The sequence below is a fragment of the Papaver somniferum genome, chromosome 1 (genome assembly GCF_003573695.1).
Source record: "Papaver somniferum cultivar HN1 chromosome 1, ASM357369v1, whole genome shotgun sequence".
NCBI classification, from domain to species: Eukaryota; Viridiplantae; Streptophyta; class Magnoliopsida; order Ranunculales; family Papaveraceae; genus Papaver; species Papaver somniferum.
This window is the reverse complement of record NC_039358.1, coordinates 143,414,726-143,433,702: the sequence shown is the minus strand read 5'-3', so window position 1 is coordinate 143,433,702 and position 18,977 is coordinate 143,414,726. Positions and strand designations below refer to the sequence as shown.

The 18,977-nt window shown below is 36.3% G+C and overlaps 2 protein-coding genes across 2 annotated transcripts; both read left to right on the top strand.

Annotated features, from left to right (window-relative positions):
* Positions 1-804: 804 nt before the first annotated feature.
* LOC113351711 lies at positions 805-1,785 on the top strand. Its single transcript, XM_026595652.1, has 2 exons — positions 805-1,273; positions 1,415-1,785. The coding sequence occupies exons 1-2, from the start codon at positions 805-807 to the stop codon at positions 1,783-1,785; spliced, it is 840 nt and encodes a 279-aa protein (XP_026451437.1).
* An 893-nt stretch (positions 1,786-2,678) lies between these two features.
* On the top strand, positions 2,679-3,194 carry LOC113351705 (ribonuclease H-like). Its single transcript, XM_026595645.1, has one exon. The coding sequence runs from the start codon at positions 2,679-2,681 to the stop codon at positions 3,192-3,194; it is 516 nt and encodes a 171-aa protein (XP_026451430.1).
* The last annotated feature ends 15,783 nt before the right edge of the window (positions 3,195-18,977 follow it).

The following is an 18,977-nucleotide window of genomic DNA, read 5'->3' as shown; positions in this document are numbered from 1 at the left end:
TGTTCGTTATCATAAGGTACGAGAAGTTGTTGATAACGGATTAGTACAACTATTGAAGGTTGATACTGAAGATAATCCAGCATACATGTTGACGAAAGTCGTTCCGAAGGTCAAGTTTGAGAGGTGTCTCAGCGTGATCAATACTGCTCGTTGTTGAGTCCCTAGGGGAATTTGAGACTACGGTTAACTTGAGAAGATCAAGCTCAGTTTGGTGGAAACATCGGCAAGGTGGAGAATTTTTATGTTATCGATGTTTTAGGAAGATTCTAGAGTATTCTAGAATCGTCTAGGTATTTCCTTAATTTAGTATAGCTAGAGGTTTCCTAATTTAGTTAAACTCAAGGTTTCCTTTTGTAGCTATGTTTAGGTGTCCTAGTATAACTCATATACTTGGAAGACAAGTTTGTAACCTATATAAATAAGTGTACAAGTCTTAAGGGAAAATACACAGCACAATTCAGAGAAGAGTTCTCATAACTAGAGAATTTTAGGGTTTATAACGTTTGGTTCATAGAGAATTGTTTAGGGTTTGTGAACAACATCCTGCTGGTCATAGTTGTGGTTTATTCTCTGTAATTCGTTATATAATAAGAGTTGATCGTAGCCGTTTGTGGACGTAGGCATATTGCCGAACCACGTTAAATCTTGTGTCTTTCTTTGTTTCGTTCAGTGCATCTTATTTCTGTTTTATTTAGTTCTACGTTGATCCAAAGAACTATTAGTGTCTTGTGAGGTTAATCCTAAGGCATTAATCCTAACAATATCCATGAACAAGTTCTTCTTGCTTCTGAGTTAGTTAATGAAATGTCTACTACTAGAAGAGGAGGGAATTTGAGTCTCAAGTTGGATATATCACAAGCTTATGATACTATAAGCTGGGAATTCCTTTATAGAACTATGAAGAAACTTAGTTTTTCAGCAAAATTTTGTAACTGGATCCTAATGCTTCTTAAATCTTCAAAAATCTCTATTATGTTACATGGTGGACCAATTGGATTTTTTGGTATTGGCAGAGGCCTCAAGCAAGGTGACCCCCTCTCTCACATACTCTTTATAATTGCTGAAGATGTCCTTAGTAGAAATATCCAAAAAATGGTCATTGAACATAAAATTCAACCAATGGTGGTTAGAAATGGATTCCATCCTACACACTTACTCTTTGCTGATGATATTTTGCTATTTTGTAATGGGAGTAAGAGAAGTATTACTAATCTGAAATCTCTTCTTGTTGATTATCAAGCTGCTTCTGGTCAAATTATAAATGCTGACAAAAGTAAATGCTTTGTCCATGGTGATACAAGGAGAAGACAAATTGATGATTTTTTCCATATGAATCTGTCTTGCTATCCAGATAAATATTTGGGGGTAATGTTGGTGCAGGGTAAAATTAAATCTATTTATTTATGACATCTAGTGGAATACATGCAATCTAGCCTCACTGCTTGGAGTGGTAGATTACTAAATTTCCAGGCAAGACTTACTCTAGTTAAACATGTTCTTTGCAGTATTCATGTGTATAATATGTATATTTACAGATGGCCAAGGAAAGTTATTGCTGCTTGTGAAAGAATTATTAGGAACTATCTTTGGTTAGGAAATGCTGATGAAAAAAAATGTGTAACTTTGAAATGGGAAAAAGTCTGTTCTCCTATGGAAGAAGGTGGTCTTGGAATTAGAAATCTTGAAGACATAAATAAAGCTTTGCTTATGAAGTTTTTATGGAAAATGCTAAATTCTCAAGATGAATGGGCTGGTTTTTTCCTAGCTAAATATAAAGATAAATAAGGAAATTGGATATCTTACTACAAGAAATCCACAGTGTGGCCTGGCATCAAATGGGTTATCAAAGAATTCCAAGAAAATACTAGATGGCTTGTTGGCACTGGAGAAAACATTTCTATATGGAGAGATAGCTGGATTTTTGAGGAACCTATCATTAAATTATTTTCTGATCATCCATTTATTCTTTCAAATCCTAATATGAAGGTGCAACACCTTATTGTAAATGGTCAATGGTGTATTCAAGAAGTATTTCTTCAGTTCTTCAATGTTTCTCAGCTACCTCTGCTAACTTCAGGTAAAGATACTTTGATATGGACTAATTCCCATTCAGGTTGCTTTACTGTTTCTGATGCAGTCAAGAAAATTAGTAAGCCTTTACCTAAACTTCATTGGTATAAATTTTTTTGGCATAATGCTGTTCTGCCTTGTGTCTCAGCTAATGTGTGGAAAATTACCAGAAAAATTTGTCCTACTGATGAATTTTTTTTAAAAAAAAGGGTTATCAGTTTGCTTCTAGATGCTTCGTCTGTCATCAAGGGGAAGATTCAATGAATCATATTCTATGGCATTGTCAATTCAGCAAACTTTTATGGAGCTGGATGGGAGGTATTTTTCACTATCTTAACCCTCAATCCTTTGAAGATGTTATTAAATTTTGCAAGCATTTTAGTTCCATCATAAAAGACATATGGATGGTCTGTTCTTATACTCTTATGACAGAACTATGGTTTTTAAGAAATGAAGTCTTCTTTGAAAATACAAGACCTGATATCTTTAAGGTGAAATTCAAGATTAAAATGATGGCACATGACTGTGAATGTAGAATGAAAGGTACCATGTGGGGATCTGACTATGAACTTCTTATATTGCAATACTTTTTGATTCAACACAGAAAAATGAAACAACCTAAAATTATTGAGCTATTCTTTTATCTCCCCAGTAATGAGGAAATTCTGTTATGCTGTGATGGTGCCTCTAGGGGTAACCCTGGCATTGCTGGTTATGGCTTTGTGGTTAGAAATCAGTATGGTGATTTTGTTTTTGCTGAATCTGGAGGTCTTGGAGTGATTACAAACTATATTGCAGAGTTTATTGCAAGTGTCATAGCTTTAGAATGGGCCATTGAACACCAAAAATACAAGATTATCTTACAATTAGATTCCAAGGCTTGCATACATTCACTAATGCAACAAAAGATTCCATGGTTCTTACTGGAAAGATGGCAAAGAGTGCAGGCTAAAGTTCTCTCAATTTCTTATAGGCATGCTTACAGGGAAGTCAATTTTTCGGCTGATCACTTTGCAAAAAAGGGTGTGTACCTCTTGAAAGGACAAACAATCACTTATGAAGACATACCAAGTAGTTTTACTGTCATGGAATGGCTTGACCAACCATACTACAGATTTAAGTAGCTTTTCTTGTTTTGTTTATTTTAGCCTTTTGTTGTTTTTTCCTTTAGCCTGTATTTGTGAACTTCAATTTTCTTAATAAATTTTCTGTTTTTGGTTAAAAAAAAAAATTGATGGAAGATAGGTTAAAATCTTTTGTTTACAAGGATTATGTCTATTGTATGTCATTGTGCGAATAGTGATGGAAAATAGAATGAATCCTTGTGTATTCCGCAGTATTGATCTTCCCTGATCCATATTTTTATGTCTATCCTGTGAGGCTCCGTAAGTTCTCTTATGTCGAGCATGGCCAATTAAATTAATCACTTTTTATGGTAAATTTGATTGTATATTTCCGATTAAATTAATCATGGGTTCTCTTGTGGTTAATTTAATTGAGTATTTTGGATTAAAAGTCATACTTGTATGTGATTTGTTATGCCCAAAGAAATCCTTTTTTCTTTTGAAATTAAGGTCGCTCTTGTTGTTCTTTCGGGAATGACATATTATGGGGGAGAGTTCTTAATTGAACTTGTGCTTAATTGCCAAATATTTGTGGGGAGTGCGGCTGTGGAATATTATAGGGGTTATCTTGTATCTTTAAAATCCTTGATGAATGCATCTAGCTTCGTCTTTATGATTGCATCCAAATAAATTGATATATGCTTTCTTTTGGTCATGAAATATCTCTTTCGGAAATTTCATTAGGATCCCGTTCTTGTACCTTTGCCAATTTTATTGACAAAAAAGGGGAGAATTAATATGTAATTCACACTACAAATACATATGGTTTTCGGATCATTATGTAAGGAGGAGTGGTTTCCATGTGAGATGGAGTATTGACTAAGGGGGAGTGATACATATCACCATAGTGTTGTTGAAGTTGTGATACAATTGAACTTTGACGTTGTATAATGATACTATGACACTGTATAACAATGATCGAGAATTATGTTTTCTCATTGTTATAGCTACGGATTTTCAACAACGATGATGTTGAACTTACAACCTTTGGGATCATTGGAGTACTTGGAAGTGACGAAGATTTCGAGTAATGTTGAAGATTAGACATGTGGAATACGAGCTATAAAAGTTAATTTATTTATTTTTTGTATTTCATATGTATTAATAGTTTTGTCACCAAAATTAACAAAGGGGGAGATTATTAGAGCATTGCTCGGTCAAACTCGCATGCGTTGCTATCTCAAGCATGTTTGTCAATTTTAGTGATCAAAACTATAAGTCTTGATTTCTAGCCTACTATAGATAAGGTCTCGGACTAGGATATAAAGTGTAGTTGAGCTCAAGAACTCCATGGCAGTCATCATACAAGACGAAGGACTGCTCAAGGAACTGGTGGATCTTCATCGACTAAAAGGTATGTGGAGACTTGAACTTATCTATCACTCAAAAGTTTATCTACTTTATCTCCTATTCTTGAGACAAGAGTCGTTTTGCTATATAGACTTTGATTATACACATTTGGTATTTCGAGACGAGTTTATCTCGCCTATCTATTTCTCGAAATATGTGTTGGTAAGCTTTCGCTTTAGCCAAATTCATCTTTACCTAGTGACGAAAGTCATGTTATGTTTGAATCACTTTGAAAATTGCTCTGACGAAAAATGGTTTGTGAATAACAACTATATAACGTCCTCTAAGAATGTTTCAATGATTGAAATGAGAGTTTAGATTATATAAACATTGGTGGATATAAGAATTGTTGTGGAAACACATATATGTATAAGTCCTTATTCCTTGAACCGAAATTTGCGAACTTTGTTGATCAAGAGAACCAGATGGCGTGAGCTAAGTCCGCGAACTGGCGGAAGTTCTCGACCCGAGAAAATCTGCTGGAGTTTGTGAACTCCTTCCGGGAACTTAAGTCCGCGAACCCAGTTCGCGAAATTAAGTTGGTTATATCTAAAGACGATTGTTCTTGAACTCATGTTTATATAAACTAAGGAATGCTTTTGCAAACCTTGGCTATAAAGTTCATGAACCGATTCGAGTGAATCAAATCGTTTTTGCTTCGATTGTGTCTTGTGTAGTTACATAAGATCGAAGCAATTTAACAACTATCTAACTAGTTCATTTGAGTCATTTGAACTAGTTATGGTGAAGAAGAATATGGTTGATATGAAATTGCTCATATGACTAACCATTTGGTTAACTATTGTTGAACCAATAAATGTACATGTTTGGGTACGGTTACACAAGCCTAGAAACATGCATTTCATTTGTGTGTAACAAGCTAAGTTTTCGATCTAGCGGTTGAGAAATATTAGCTTGAATCTAATCAGGTTTTCATCTAACGGTGAATATTGAATGCTTTGTTACCAAGCTAACATTGATTGCAAACCCTGATTTGAAAGACTATATAAGGGAGAACTCTAGCAACTGGGGAACCTAATCCCCACACCTTACGTGTGATATTAGTTGTATTAGCTAGATTCAATTCTCCTTTAACCTTTGGTTTCTTCTCTAAACTAGGTTAACGACTTAAAGACTTCATTGGGATTGTGAAGCCAGACTGATACTACTTTCTCGTAGTTGTGTGATATGATCTTGTTGATTCTATCGTGTTGAGTACAATCGTAACGATTGGCTTGAGATCTTTATCTCCGATAGGAAAGATAGAAAAGTAGTCACAAACATTTTCGTCTCATCGTTTGTGGTTCCACAATATCTTCTTTCGCCGCGTCGATTAAGATTATTGTGAGGTGATTGACAATACTAGGATGTTCTTCGGGAATATAAGTCCGGGTTACCAATTGGTTCCTGTTCACCTTGATTTATCAAAAGACGGAACAAAACTCGTAGGTATATTCGTGGGAAACGGATTTATCTATTACCATAGAATTTTCTGTGTGATACAGATGTAGTTGCAGGAAATCCTACACTACACCCCTCATATGATTTCATTAATACTCAACTCATTTTTAGATTAACAATCTTAATTTTATTGATGAATCTTTGAACAATCTTACAATAAAAGATAAAGGAATCAAGAGTAACCACTTCTCTAGATTTTCTCTCTCCTATTTACTTGTTTCTTACTCAAAAAAGATCTCTCCTCTCCTTTACAACTGAACGACTATTTATAGGGAAATACATAGTGGATGACAGCTAATCTGTCCTTTATTTTCGGATATGGCTTGCGACATTCTCGCAACCTTACAAATGTTAATCTCGCAAACTCTCTAATTTTCGCAGGACCATCACATCTTTCTCATGATTTTAGCTGACGTCGTTTATTATATCATTTCTGAAATTATTCTGCGACGTTGTTGTGTTGTTGATAATTTCGCTGAGGTATTATTGTTGCGAGATTCTGATCCTACATCTTGCCTCTTCTCATATCTTCTATGCAAAGTAGAGAATGATATGAGAAATGCCGCAGCTGTTCATCTCTTCATATTCTGCATTTATCACTCGTATTCTTTCTTCCATCTGTTTCTTGACACGTCTTCTGTAACCGCTGCTTTTCAACCGCTCATGTATTTTCGTCTTAATGTGTTTATTTCTTCGAGTAAAAAATCTTCTTTATCTATTCTTCACTCTTCTTTCCACTTTCTTTTTACTTTCTCTTCTCTTTTTATTCTCTCATCTCTGTAACTCTACTGTTCTTCCGTAAGTTCCGCTATTGTAATCCTTCCCTCTTCAATCTTCTTACTTTTTATTCATTCCCATACTCTATATTCAAATATGCCTCCAAGTGGCCATAAACATGAGAAAAACTTAAAAGACATTCAAAAAGATCTTGCAGAGAAAGGTTTCACACTTTCTACCATTCCTGGTGAAAGTGCCAAATCAATTCTTTCTATCAAACTTTTCTCTGATCAATATTGTGATGATCAATCAATCATAATTTCTCTAGGTCAAATTCTCGCAGGTCTCCCCATTCCTCTTTATGACCCAGATACTCCTCTGTTCTATGAAATTCTCGCTCACTCGGGATTTTCGCGAGCTATCTTCCAATTGAGTGGGGATTGCATCCGTCTGATGTTAGAGTTCGATAATCGTGGTGCTGGTAAAGGATCTCTGTACTCCAAAGAACTTAGGGATCCTAAATTCGCAGACTTGGAGATGATTGCTGAGAAATACACAGTAGCGAGTTTCTTTGAAAATTATGAATTGATCTCCATGAAGAAAGAGAATACTCGCTGGGGTATTCGTCTGAAAAGGAAAGATAACATTGATGAAGCTAAAATACTCATGCAAGACATTGATTGGCATTCTGGTAAAAACACAACTCCTCGCCAATCCAAAGATGATAAATGGTGTGTTTTTCCCTTGATGCTAAAAGGATCTTATATTGATGGGTCAAATGTTCTTCCTGAGAATCTTGCTACCTATCAACCTTGGGTATTCTCTTGGCCCGAGAAGGAGAAAGAGGTATGTTTCTTCCAGTTTCGCTCACTTTATATTTCTTTATTTTGTCTTTATTCTTTTGTTCGCTGACTCTTGCGACATTCTACAGATCCAAAAACTGAAAGATAGTTATAATAGGACTGGGAAGACTAGTACCTTGTTAGCTCTTCGCTCATACACAGATGAGGTAAGAAATATTCTCTTATGATTTTAAACAGTATACTGTTGCTTCCATTTCTTATTTCTATCTGTGTGTGAAGATTATTGCTGAAATAGAAAAACCTGCCAATGTTGCGAAGACTGGTGATAAAGGTAAAGGTGCTCTTCGCAGGGAAAAACCAACTGCTCCTCCTTCAAAGAAAAGAAAAGTCCGTTCTTCCTCTCCTTCAAATATTCCTTCTCATGAAAACTTCGAGAATGATGAGGATGATGAGGATAATGATGATCTTGCTGCAAATGAAGATTCTCCATCTGAATCTTCTATGGCTAAGCTCTCTGGCCTCTTTTCTGATTCGTTGCAAGGAATTGGAGATAGTCAATTCGCTAACACCTGTAAAGCTCTCGCTACAATTTGCGATGTTCCTTTGTTGGATGGTGATAATTCTCTTCGCGGAGTTTCTAGATCAGTGACTCCGAATTTCCTGCATTCTCTTAATAGTATGGTATGCTTTCATCCTTTTACTTCTTCATTGTTGTAACTCAAAATCTCTTTCTATTTTAATACTTTTTATATTTTCTCGCAGGCTGGAAAAGCTTCTTTCGCTGTTGCCTCAGATCTAGAGAGGAGACGCGAAAATCTTGAAAAGAATAATCTTAAATTTCGCACAAAGAATGAGGAACTGGAAGCTGAAGTCAAATGTCTTCGCGAGAAAAACAGACAACTAGAAATTGATTCTTCTTCGTATAAGAACAAAATCTCTAGTCTTCAGCAAGCTAATAATCAGCTCTATGGTATGTTACTTTTCTCCTTTCATTTCATTTCTCATCCTGTTATTTTATCTTATTTAATTGATCCTTTTTGCAGACATTTATGGTCTTTCTGATGAAGCTTCCATTCTTCGTTCATTTCCTAATGCCTTGGATAATGATATCCTTCTTGAGCGTCTTAATAAATCTTTAAATAGTTTCTCAAATGATAAAATTTCGTCTCTTTCTCTGAATGAATTAAGATCCAAATTTCGCCTTTTAGAAATTGACCATAGATCTAGTTTAGGCTTAGCCAATCAATTTAAGTGTCTCCTCTTTAATTCTAAAGAGAAAATCAATGAGTTAAGAACCAAAATTAGCAGTCTCATAGATGATAAAGATCGCATCTCTGATCAAGGTGCTAAGGCTTTGGCGAAATTCCAAGAGACCCTTCTTGAAGTTAAACTTGAACGAGATGAAGCTAACCGCAAGAATACCGAGCTCTGTGAAAGAGAAAACCAAATTCGTTCTCGTCTTCTTAGAAGTAATGAGGATGAATTCGCTTGGGATGCGAAAATCTTAGACGATGCCAGAGCAGATTTAGGTGTAAATGTTAGTCTCCAAGTTGAGCATACAGCCTTGATTAGAGATATGATTTCTGACAGAGAAGGTTATTAACTGTTCTCCAATACTAATCTTTTGTTTCTTATGAATTTTCATCAAGTTATTAATTGATTGCCTTTTGCTCGCAGATTCTGAAAGTAGATATCGCAGAAGGATTGAGGAACTTGAAGCTGAAAAAGTGGAACTCGCAAAGAATATTTCTTCTCGCAACGACAAGTATTCTAGATTAAAGAATCAAATCAAGATCACTGTTGCGAACTTTAAGAATGATGCTATGCATTTTCGCAATCAAAATATTCAAATGGTTTGTGATGACCATAATATTCCTCATTATGATTATCCTTGTCTCTTGGAGGAGATTCCAAAGAACATTCCCAGTATGATTATTTCTGATAGTGAAGCTGGTGATGAAGAATCTGATGGTGATGAAGGTTCTGATGGAGATGAAAGTTCTGATGCAGACGAAGAAGGGAACAATTTTGATGAAGATGATGAAGGATCAACTAAGAAGTAATCTTTGTTTCTTTATTTAATATTCTGTAATACTTGTACATTTATTCCTCCTTTCTGTATATTTGCGAATTCTTTTGGTTTTCCATATTCCTTAATATATGAGTTTCTTTCATTTTGACCTGCATTCATTAAAACAATTCTTCCTTGCAATATGGTTAATCAATATAATCATTACTTTTTTTTAATTTTTGCGTAAATCTATCATGTGGATACAAATAATATTTTCTAATTTCATTCATTCCCATACTTTCCTCTGTTATTTGTTTCCAAATGAGAGATTTTGCAGATTTTTCTTATTTTGTGCCTCAACTTCGCAGTTGTTTATTTATAATTTCGCAATCTTATGCGAGGTGAATTTTGATTCTTTTCAAAATCTCATTCCTGTGTGGTCTTATTTTGCCTTCCTAATTAAAGGTCTTATTATGCCACCTCTTGTCATTGCGACAAAATCGCAGGACGTTCTTGCACTTTCATGCAAAAACCCATTGATCGTGCCTTAACTTTTTCTTTTGTATTATGGCCTCTTCAGGAATGTTGTGACAATATGATAGGCCTAAATATTCTTGCGAAAATAAAGCCCCATGACACTGTCGTCTTGCGACGAAATCGTAGGACGTCTTCGCACTTTTATACGAAAACCCATTGATCTCGTCTTATCTTTTTCTTTTGTATTATTGCCTCTTCAGGATTGTTGCACAAATATGACAAGCCTTATTACCCTTGCGATTAAAAAGCCTCATGAGATTTGCGTCTTAAGACACTTATCATCTCCCTAATGGAAGGGTGCCGCCCTTATTTTCCCCCTGGTTGCCCCTTCAAGGAGGCGTACTTCTACCATACAAGGTTAGATCCTCCCATCTAGTCTTAACAACAACCAGTTGTTTTCGCAGCCTCTTATCCCTTTTACCTATAGTGTTTATGGTTACGAGACTGCACCCTAAGTGAGGTTTTCTTCGGGCTGAGTTCATTATAAGTCAAGACTTGCCAGGAATGGCAAGGTGCGCTTCAAACGCCCCTGGCACTCTTGACTCAACCATGTACCTCGGCGCCTTGACCAGATTCTGCACTCCTTGGAAGAGTCCTTATTACCTTAGTCGCCCAACCTAAATCATATACTTAAGCAGAGAATCTCAGGTGCCTCTCCCGGATGGGATTTATTGACCCCAAGTCTCCATGACTCAGGTTCCGGTGGCGGTGTAGCCTTCCCTGAGCCATGCAACATGTACCCCCTTATATGACGTACTTTAGGTCTTACATTTGCCTCTTGCGAAATTGTATTCACGAACTAGGGTGTACGCCATAAAGGTTCGCCCCTTTCTCTTTTATCATTGTTCTCTGATTGTCTTTTGTAGAATTCATTATCTCTGCGAGATTCTTGCACATCATCATATTGTATTTTCATTTCAAAATCTCAATTTTGTCATTCAATAAAATGTATTTTTGAGAATTTTATTTATTGCGACAGTGTCGCAAAAAATCAATGATTCATACATTACCTTTGCTATCCTCTGCTTCTTTGTTATTTTCTGTTACTGTTTCTTTTGTAGTGGTATGTTCACCATTTTTTATTCTGAGCTAGCATTAGTTTCGCAACATCTCTTCTTCTTTTCTTTCGATTGCATCCACCATCAACTTCTCACTTCTTTGTGTCTCTTTGATTTTGTGTCGCCAATTTTCCTTCTTGTTTTCTCTTCCTTCGCAAGATTCTATCTCAGTTTCGTAACACCTCTTTCCTTCAACCCAATCTCCCTTCATGATTCCTACACCGCTGGGGTGAGGGAATTTGATGCACTGGTGGAAAGTTGAAGCTACACCTAGAATCCCATGTATCCAAGGTCGACCAATTAATGCATTTTAGGGTGACTCTACATCAACGACACAGAATAGGATTTCAAAAGATATTCCCTTCAATGGAATTCGCATAGTAACCTCCCCTTTAGGCTTGTTGGCAGTACCATTAAAACCATATATCTTATATGTTGATGGTATAATATCATTATCTCTTCCTCCCATAGTTTTATAAGTATGATAAAATAAGATGTTCACAGAGCTTTCAGTATCGATTAGAATCCTATTAATTTCCCATGAATCTTCAGCTTCATCATCCTCATCTTCTTTCGGTTTTGGATTAATTTATAATTTTACTACCAATGGATTATCATGTACCTCTTCACCTTCGGGGATTTCTTCTGCGGTAAAAAAAATAATTTGTTTCTGCCATTCCTCTAGTGGCGAGATTTTCGCAATATTCATAATTTCTCTTCCATCGTTATCTCTTGCGAACACTCTACTCAAAACATTGTCATGAAAATCTTCAATTGTCTTGTATGAATGTACGATAGAGTGACAAAATAGATTCTTTGCTTTTGCACCAACTTCTATGAAGAATGTTTCCTTCTTTTTCATCGTGTTTACTTTGTGATGTTCTGGTGGTGGTGGCAATGGTTGAGATTGTGAGTGCCCTACCAAAAAGTGGTTTAGTTTTCCTTGATCTATCATTCTCATAATAATTCTTTTTACATTTCTGCGATCATTTGTTGTATGTCCATGAAAATGATGATAAGAACAAAACTCATGACTTCTGTGGTTTGGAGGTGGTTCCGTTCTCATGTTCCATGGTGTTGGTATATTCTCCATCAAAACTATAGCTTCTCATATTTTCTACACACTTGCATTTAGAGGTGGCATCTTGATTTCTTCCCATACTACCTTGTAACCTCCTTGTCCTCTATTATAGTTTTGTCTTTGACCTCCACAAGTTTCTTGTGGTTGATCGAGTCTTTGAATCTTGTTATTTCCACCACGATTGTAGAAATTTATTTCTCCTTCATACTCCTCTTGATCTCGGCTTCCCATAGCCACCAGTTTCTGTTGATTGTTACTCGTCACCTTCTCTTGTTGTACTTGCGGAGTATTTGCTACTGTGTTTATTAGCTTGGGTAATAAGCTTGCATTCGCTGTTTGTGAACTGGTGTTTGCAACTGGGTATGATTCCACTTCATTTTGCCTTTCCTCTAGAGCAATATATTCTTCTTGAAGTTCTCGAAATTCAGTCATTGTGATCGTATTCTTGACTCTGAAAATTTGGACATACAATAGGTTGGTTGCAAACATAGCATTGATAAATGATAATATAAGATATCTCTCATCTACACGGCCATCCATTTCGCTACACATAGTCCTCCATCTTTTAGTTAGGTGCTTGAAACTTTCACCAATCCTTTGTTTTAATCCAAACACGTCTTCAATACCAGGTCGCGAAGAATTATTACTTATATATGCCCCCAGGAATGTAGTCTGCAAATGATTGAAGGATGTTATTGTATTCTTTGGTAGACCTTCGAACCATTTTAACGCCTCCCCTGTTAAGCTGGATGCGAAATACTTGCATAATACAGCATCATGACTTTCCCATTGCAACATGCACCTCACGTATGCTTTAATGTGTTGAATTGCACAAGTTGTTCCATCAAAAATGCTGGTTAATGCGGGAAAATTGCATTTCGGTGGTATTCCTCCTAATTGTACTTCCCTTGTAAATGGGGTTTTCGCAGCTTCTTCTATAACTTCATCCAATTGTCTTCTGCCTACTTCTCCTCTATTATTTAGCATTCCTCTCATTTCTTCTAACTCTTTCAAGATTTGTTTATTTACACCTGAATTTTGATCCATTGGTCTTTTTAATTTCGTCTCCCTTCTTCTGCGTTCATGTCTTTATTCTCTCGCGAAATTTTGCATTTCTTCTTCATTATCCTCATCTCGTCTTCTTCTGCGAGTCTCTTCTTCATCTCTATCTTGAATTCGCATATGATTATGTCTCTCATTTTACCCTTCATGATTTTGTTCATTTCTTATTAATTCCATTCGCTGTCTTTCAGCCATCCTCTGTATTCTATCATACTCTTCACTGATATTACCGTTATTCCGGTTTTGTGTACGCCTTCTTTCTCGATTGTCGTGATTGTTCTGGCGAATTGTCTCCTGAAGCTCTTGTTCTTCCATTTCCGCTCTCAATCTTTCACGTTCGCAAATTAAACGTGCTTGTTCAGCATAATGTCTTTCAATTTCTTCTTCAATCGTCTATTGATTTCTTTGAGTTTCTCTTTCATGTAAAATTCTCCTTCCTTCCTCTCGATTTCCTTCGCTATCTTGGTCATTTCGTCCCTGACGTTGTCCGTTCTCTTGATTTCTACCATTTTGCATATCATCAAAGGTTTCATTTTGTGGAACGTAATGATCATCAGTTCTTTCTCTATTTTCGCGATATTCTTCATTAGGATTTGATATTTCTTCTTGAATATTGTTTCCAGCATTAATTGTGGGTGAGTTTTGCCTCATTTCTCTTTTAGTCGATCTTGAATATGATTTTGTAATACTTCTCGATCTTCTACTCTGTAGTCTCATATTTTCAATCCTCAATTCGTGATTTTGTCTTGTTAAATTCGCACGTTCTTCTGCCTCAGCTCTTCTTTATTCGTGTATTCTTCGTCTCAACGTTTCTAACGCTCCAATTTCCTCATCTCCATAAATTATTCCTTCATCTTCTTCTTGATTTCTCTCTACCTGTCTATGGTTTCTGGTTTGTTGCACTTCTTCTACTTCTTTTGCTGAATTTGATTGCCAAGTGTGTATACTCACCCTATCATAATCTGTATTCCTCCCTTGTACTAGTGTTTTTTGAACTGGTGGTTGAATTTGATTTTCTCTATTACTTCTCATTCTAGTAGATTCTCCCATTTAACTTCTTTCCCTTCCAGCAATTCTCTTGCTTCTTCTAACAGTAGTTGGTTGTTCTGATGTATTTCTTCTTCTAGCCATTTCTTCAATGTTAACGAATTGCAAGAGATTATGTAAAATTCTTAATCAATCACTCCAAATCTTCACAAATCTCAATATTAATCTTCAATTTTTTCTAGAATAATCTTCAATATTCCCTGTTTCTAGTGCCATTATGTAGTTGCAGGAAATCCTACACTACACCCCTCATATGATTTCATTAACACTCAACTCATTTTTAGATTAACAATCTTAATTTTATTGATGAATCTTTGAACAATCTTACAAGAAAATATAAAGGAATCAAGAGTAACCACTGCTCTAGATTTTCTCTCTCTTATTTACTTGTTTCTTACTCAAAAAAAGATCTCTCATCTCCTTTACAACCGAACGACTATTTATAGGGAAATACATAGTAGATGACAGCTAATCTGTCCTATATTTTCGGATATGGCTTACGACATTCTTGCAACCTTACAAATGTTAATCTCGCAAACTCTCTAATTTTCGCAGGACCATCACATCTTTCTCATGATTTTAGCTGACGTCGTTTATTATATCATTTCTGAAATTGTTCTGCGACGTTGTTGTGTTGTGTTGTTGAAAATTTCGCTGAGATATTATTGTTGCGAGATTCTGATCCTACAACATATTTGTTTATTAAAGTCTTCGACTTTGGGTCGTAGCAACTCTTAGTTGTGGGTGAGATCAGCTAAGGGAATCAAGTGCGTAGCATCCTGCTGGGATCAGAGACGTAGGAGAATAACTGTACCTTGGATCAGTGTGAGATTGATTGGGGTTCAACTACAGTCCAGAACGAAGTTAGTTTGAAGTAGGCTAGTGTCTGTAGCGGCTTAATACAGTGTGTGTTCAATCTGGACTAGGTCCCGGGGTTTTCTGCATTTGCGGTTTCCTCTTAACAAAATTCTGGTGTCGGTGTTATTTCTTTTCCGCATTATATTTTGTTATATCATTGAAATATCACAGGTTGTGCATTGTTCAATCAATTAGAATATCCGAACTTTTGGTTGTTGATTTAAATTGATCGATACTTGGATATTGATCTTTGGTACCATCTGAGTTATCTCTCTAGTATTTGATAAAGACTCGCAGATTTCTATTTGCTTGAGTATATATCAAATCGAGAGATTGAGATATAAACTCTTTGATATACTTTTTATCTAGATTGAGTCTGACTGTCTAGTTGATTCTCTAGAAAGTATATTGGAGTTTGTCCATATAGATTGCTAATCGAAATATTGGGTGTGGTTGTTGTACCCCCGCTTTTTCAAAGTATGCATATCACAAACTAGTAAATATCAAGCACAACCAAAAAGAACTTATGACGAGGAAGAAGCAAAACTATGGAAGAAAATATGGAGCCTTAACACTCTACAATGTGTTAAACATTTTATATGGAAATGTGCCTTTGACATAGTCCTTAGCAGTGAAAGTTTGGAAAGAGTAATCGGATACAATGGAGAGAATTGTATAATCTGTAAACAAAGCATTGAGATGACATCTCATATTCTGTGATAATATCATTTCTCAAGAAGAGTGCTTCAAGCAACCCCAGGTGCAAGTAAAATGTGCAGATAGCTAATAATTCTGTGACTGACTGGATAAGAAGTTGGTTTAAAAATAAGATGAGCAATCTAGATGAGGATTGGATAGTGCAATTGGCCAATACAATATGGGAAATTTGGAAAGCACGTTGTATATGTGTATTTTAAGGCATCAAGCCCAATATAATCAACGCGATAGGAAGCGTACAACAACTCAATTTGATGACAGAGAATGGATGAAAAAGAACCAAATGCATGCACCTACATTGATGTATCTCATACTCACTGGATGCCACCTGATAACCCTTACTATTCTATATGTTGTGATGCATATTTTCAAAAAAACTGAAAACAATCACTCGGGAATTGGACTAATCTTACGTGATTTTGCAGGAAACTATGAGTAGGCAAGATGCTCTTATGCATACAAACTCCTAAGTATATAGCATGCTGAGAGTGAGGGACTGCTACAATCCATGGAGTGGGATGAAGATCTCATATTAGAACATGTATATTTTGAGTTGGACGTGCAGTTAGTGGTGGATGCAGTGAATCATGATCATCACAAAGTAGCATGGGAGAATCAACCTATTATTATACGCAACTACATGGATAATAGGTTGATTTCCTATTTCATATTTCATAGGTTAAATGTGGTCGTACAAAAAGGGGTTGGAGCCCAGCTTGTTGCTCGGCTACTGACAAGTTTCTTGTCTGATGAGAATCTTTTCTAGATATTATAATTAAACTTTGCAAGTATCCATTATGGAATTTAAGTTTATTAAAAGAGTTTGCAATAAGCCATCGGACTCATTCGATAGGCATACTAGGATTTTTAAAGTTTCTAAGTCATGGATAGGCTACCCACCAAGTTTATTTGTGCAATATTGGAGGAAGCAAACAATGTCTCCCTTTCAGTTAAGCAATGAATCCACTTTTTAGTATCAAAATAATAATAATAATAATAATACGGTATTAATTATATTGCAAATATTAATTACTCAGTGAACTGGTTATTCAGTAAGATCAGTTGTTAATTTCTTTAATATATTATGTCATCAATCTGATGATAGGGAAGATATGAAAAGGAGCTTAATCTGATGACAGGGAAGGGATAAAAAGGAACCAAATGCATGCACCTAATAAGGCATGGACATACATTGATGTATCTCAGGCTCACTGGATGCGATCTGATATCCCTTATTATTCTATAAGTTGTGACGCATCTTTCAAAAACAACTGAAAATAATCATTCGGGAATTGGACTAATCTTACGTGATTTTGCAGGAAACTATGAGCAGGCAAGATGCTCTTATGCATACAAATTCTTAACTACGGAGTATGCTGAGAGTGAGAGATTGTTGCAAGCCATGGAGTGGGATGCATAACTCATATTACAGCACGTATATTTTGAGTTGGACGTGCAGTTAGTGGTGGATGCAGTGAATCATGATCATCACAAAGTAGCATGGGAGAATCAATATATTATTCTAGATATTATAACTAAACTTTGCAAGTATCCATTATGGAATTTTAGTTTATTAAAAGAGTCTGCAATAAGCCAGCGGACTCATTCGCTAGGCATGCTAGGATTTTTAAAGTTTCCAATTCATGGATAGGCTACCCACCAAGTTTATTTCTTTGTGCAATATTGGAGGAATCAAACAATGTCTCCCTTTCAGTTAAGTAATGAATCTACTTTTTAGTATCATAAAGAAAAGGAAAAAAAAAAACTAATCATACGATATTACTTATATTGCAAATATTGATTACTCAGTGAATTGGTTATTCAACAAGATCAGTGGTCAATTTTTTTAGTATATTATGTCATCAATCTGATGACAGGGAAGGGATGAAAATGTTAGATCATTTCTCGGTCGAACTCGCAAACGTTGTTATCTGTTGATGGTGGTTTTTAGTTCATGGTTAAAATTATAAACCTTGCATTTAATATGTCGTCACTCTGCAAAGAAAAGGAGCCATGTAAAAGCGCTGAGTGTTCAACCTCTCCACTGGCACATTTATTGAGCAACTCAATATTTTCTCATTAAATTTATCTAGAATGGTGCATGTAGCAACAATCCCAGATATTCTGTAAATTTCGGCACCTTTCCTTGCCTGTATTGTAAGTTTCTTTGAATATTTTATGTGCTATGTTCCCCGGCCGAACCCTTAATATTGATATGGCATGACAATTTGTGTTCACTCGCAATAGGGTAGCGCGGATTTCCAAGTATCGAGGTTAAGGTCCTTGCATAAAAGTACTCAATCAGAAAGCATACGGCTCTCTGGCAATAAACTTAAAGAACTATGTGTCAACATATATAATTCAATCAATTTTGTGATAATTCACCTAGGGTCTTGCGCCTTGTGCAATATATTATACCCCGCTTGTCAAAATTAGGCTTAGGCGAACTAAGCAATTAATCCTTAAGGATTAGTATGTGCAAAGTCCTACCCAAAATCACAAAACAAGGAATAAAAAGAGCCATAGTAGGAGCAACAAAGGGAGGTGTGGCCATGCCTTAGGACAGCCGGCGCCATTTGCTAATTGGCCACGCCCCATGTTGCCCGACCGACCTTATTTCCCCGTCGACCAATCAGGTCGCCTTAAACCCGCCAAACGTTGGATGAGCCCATACTTTCCGGTCTTGTTTCCCATCGACCAATCAGGTCGCTTTAAATCCTCCACGCCCATGCTTGGCCGAACCCTCTTTTTTCGACCAATCAGGTCGCTCTAAACCTGCTACAGTATCAAAAGAGGCAAAGGTGCGCCAGAAGGTCACAATGCCAAATTGGCTTTCCAAAAGCCACGCCAATACACTAATTGGCATGCCAAACGTGCCACTTTGCCGCAGTAACATGCCGAACATGCCAAACGTGCCACTTTGCCGCAGTATCATGCCGATCGTGTCAACATGTCATAAATAGCGCGCCAACGTGCTAACCCACTTCTTGTTCGTGGCCAAACGCCATAACATATTCCAATTAGGGTATTACAAACACGGCTCTGCCTTAGTGGCATTAGTCGAAACCCTAATTTCCAGTC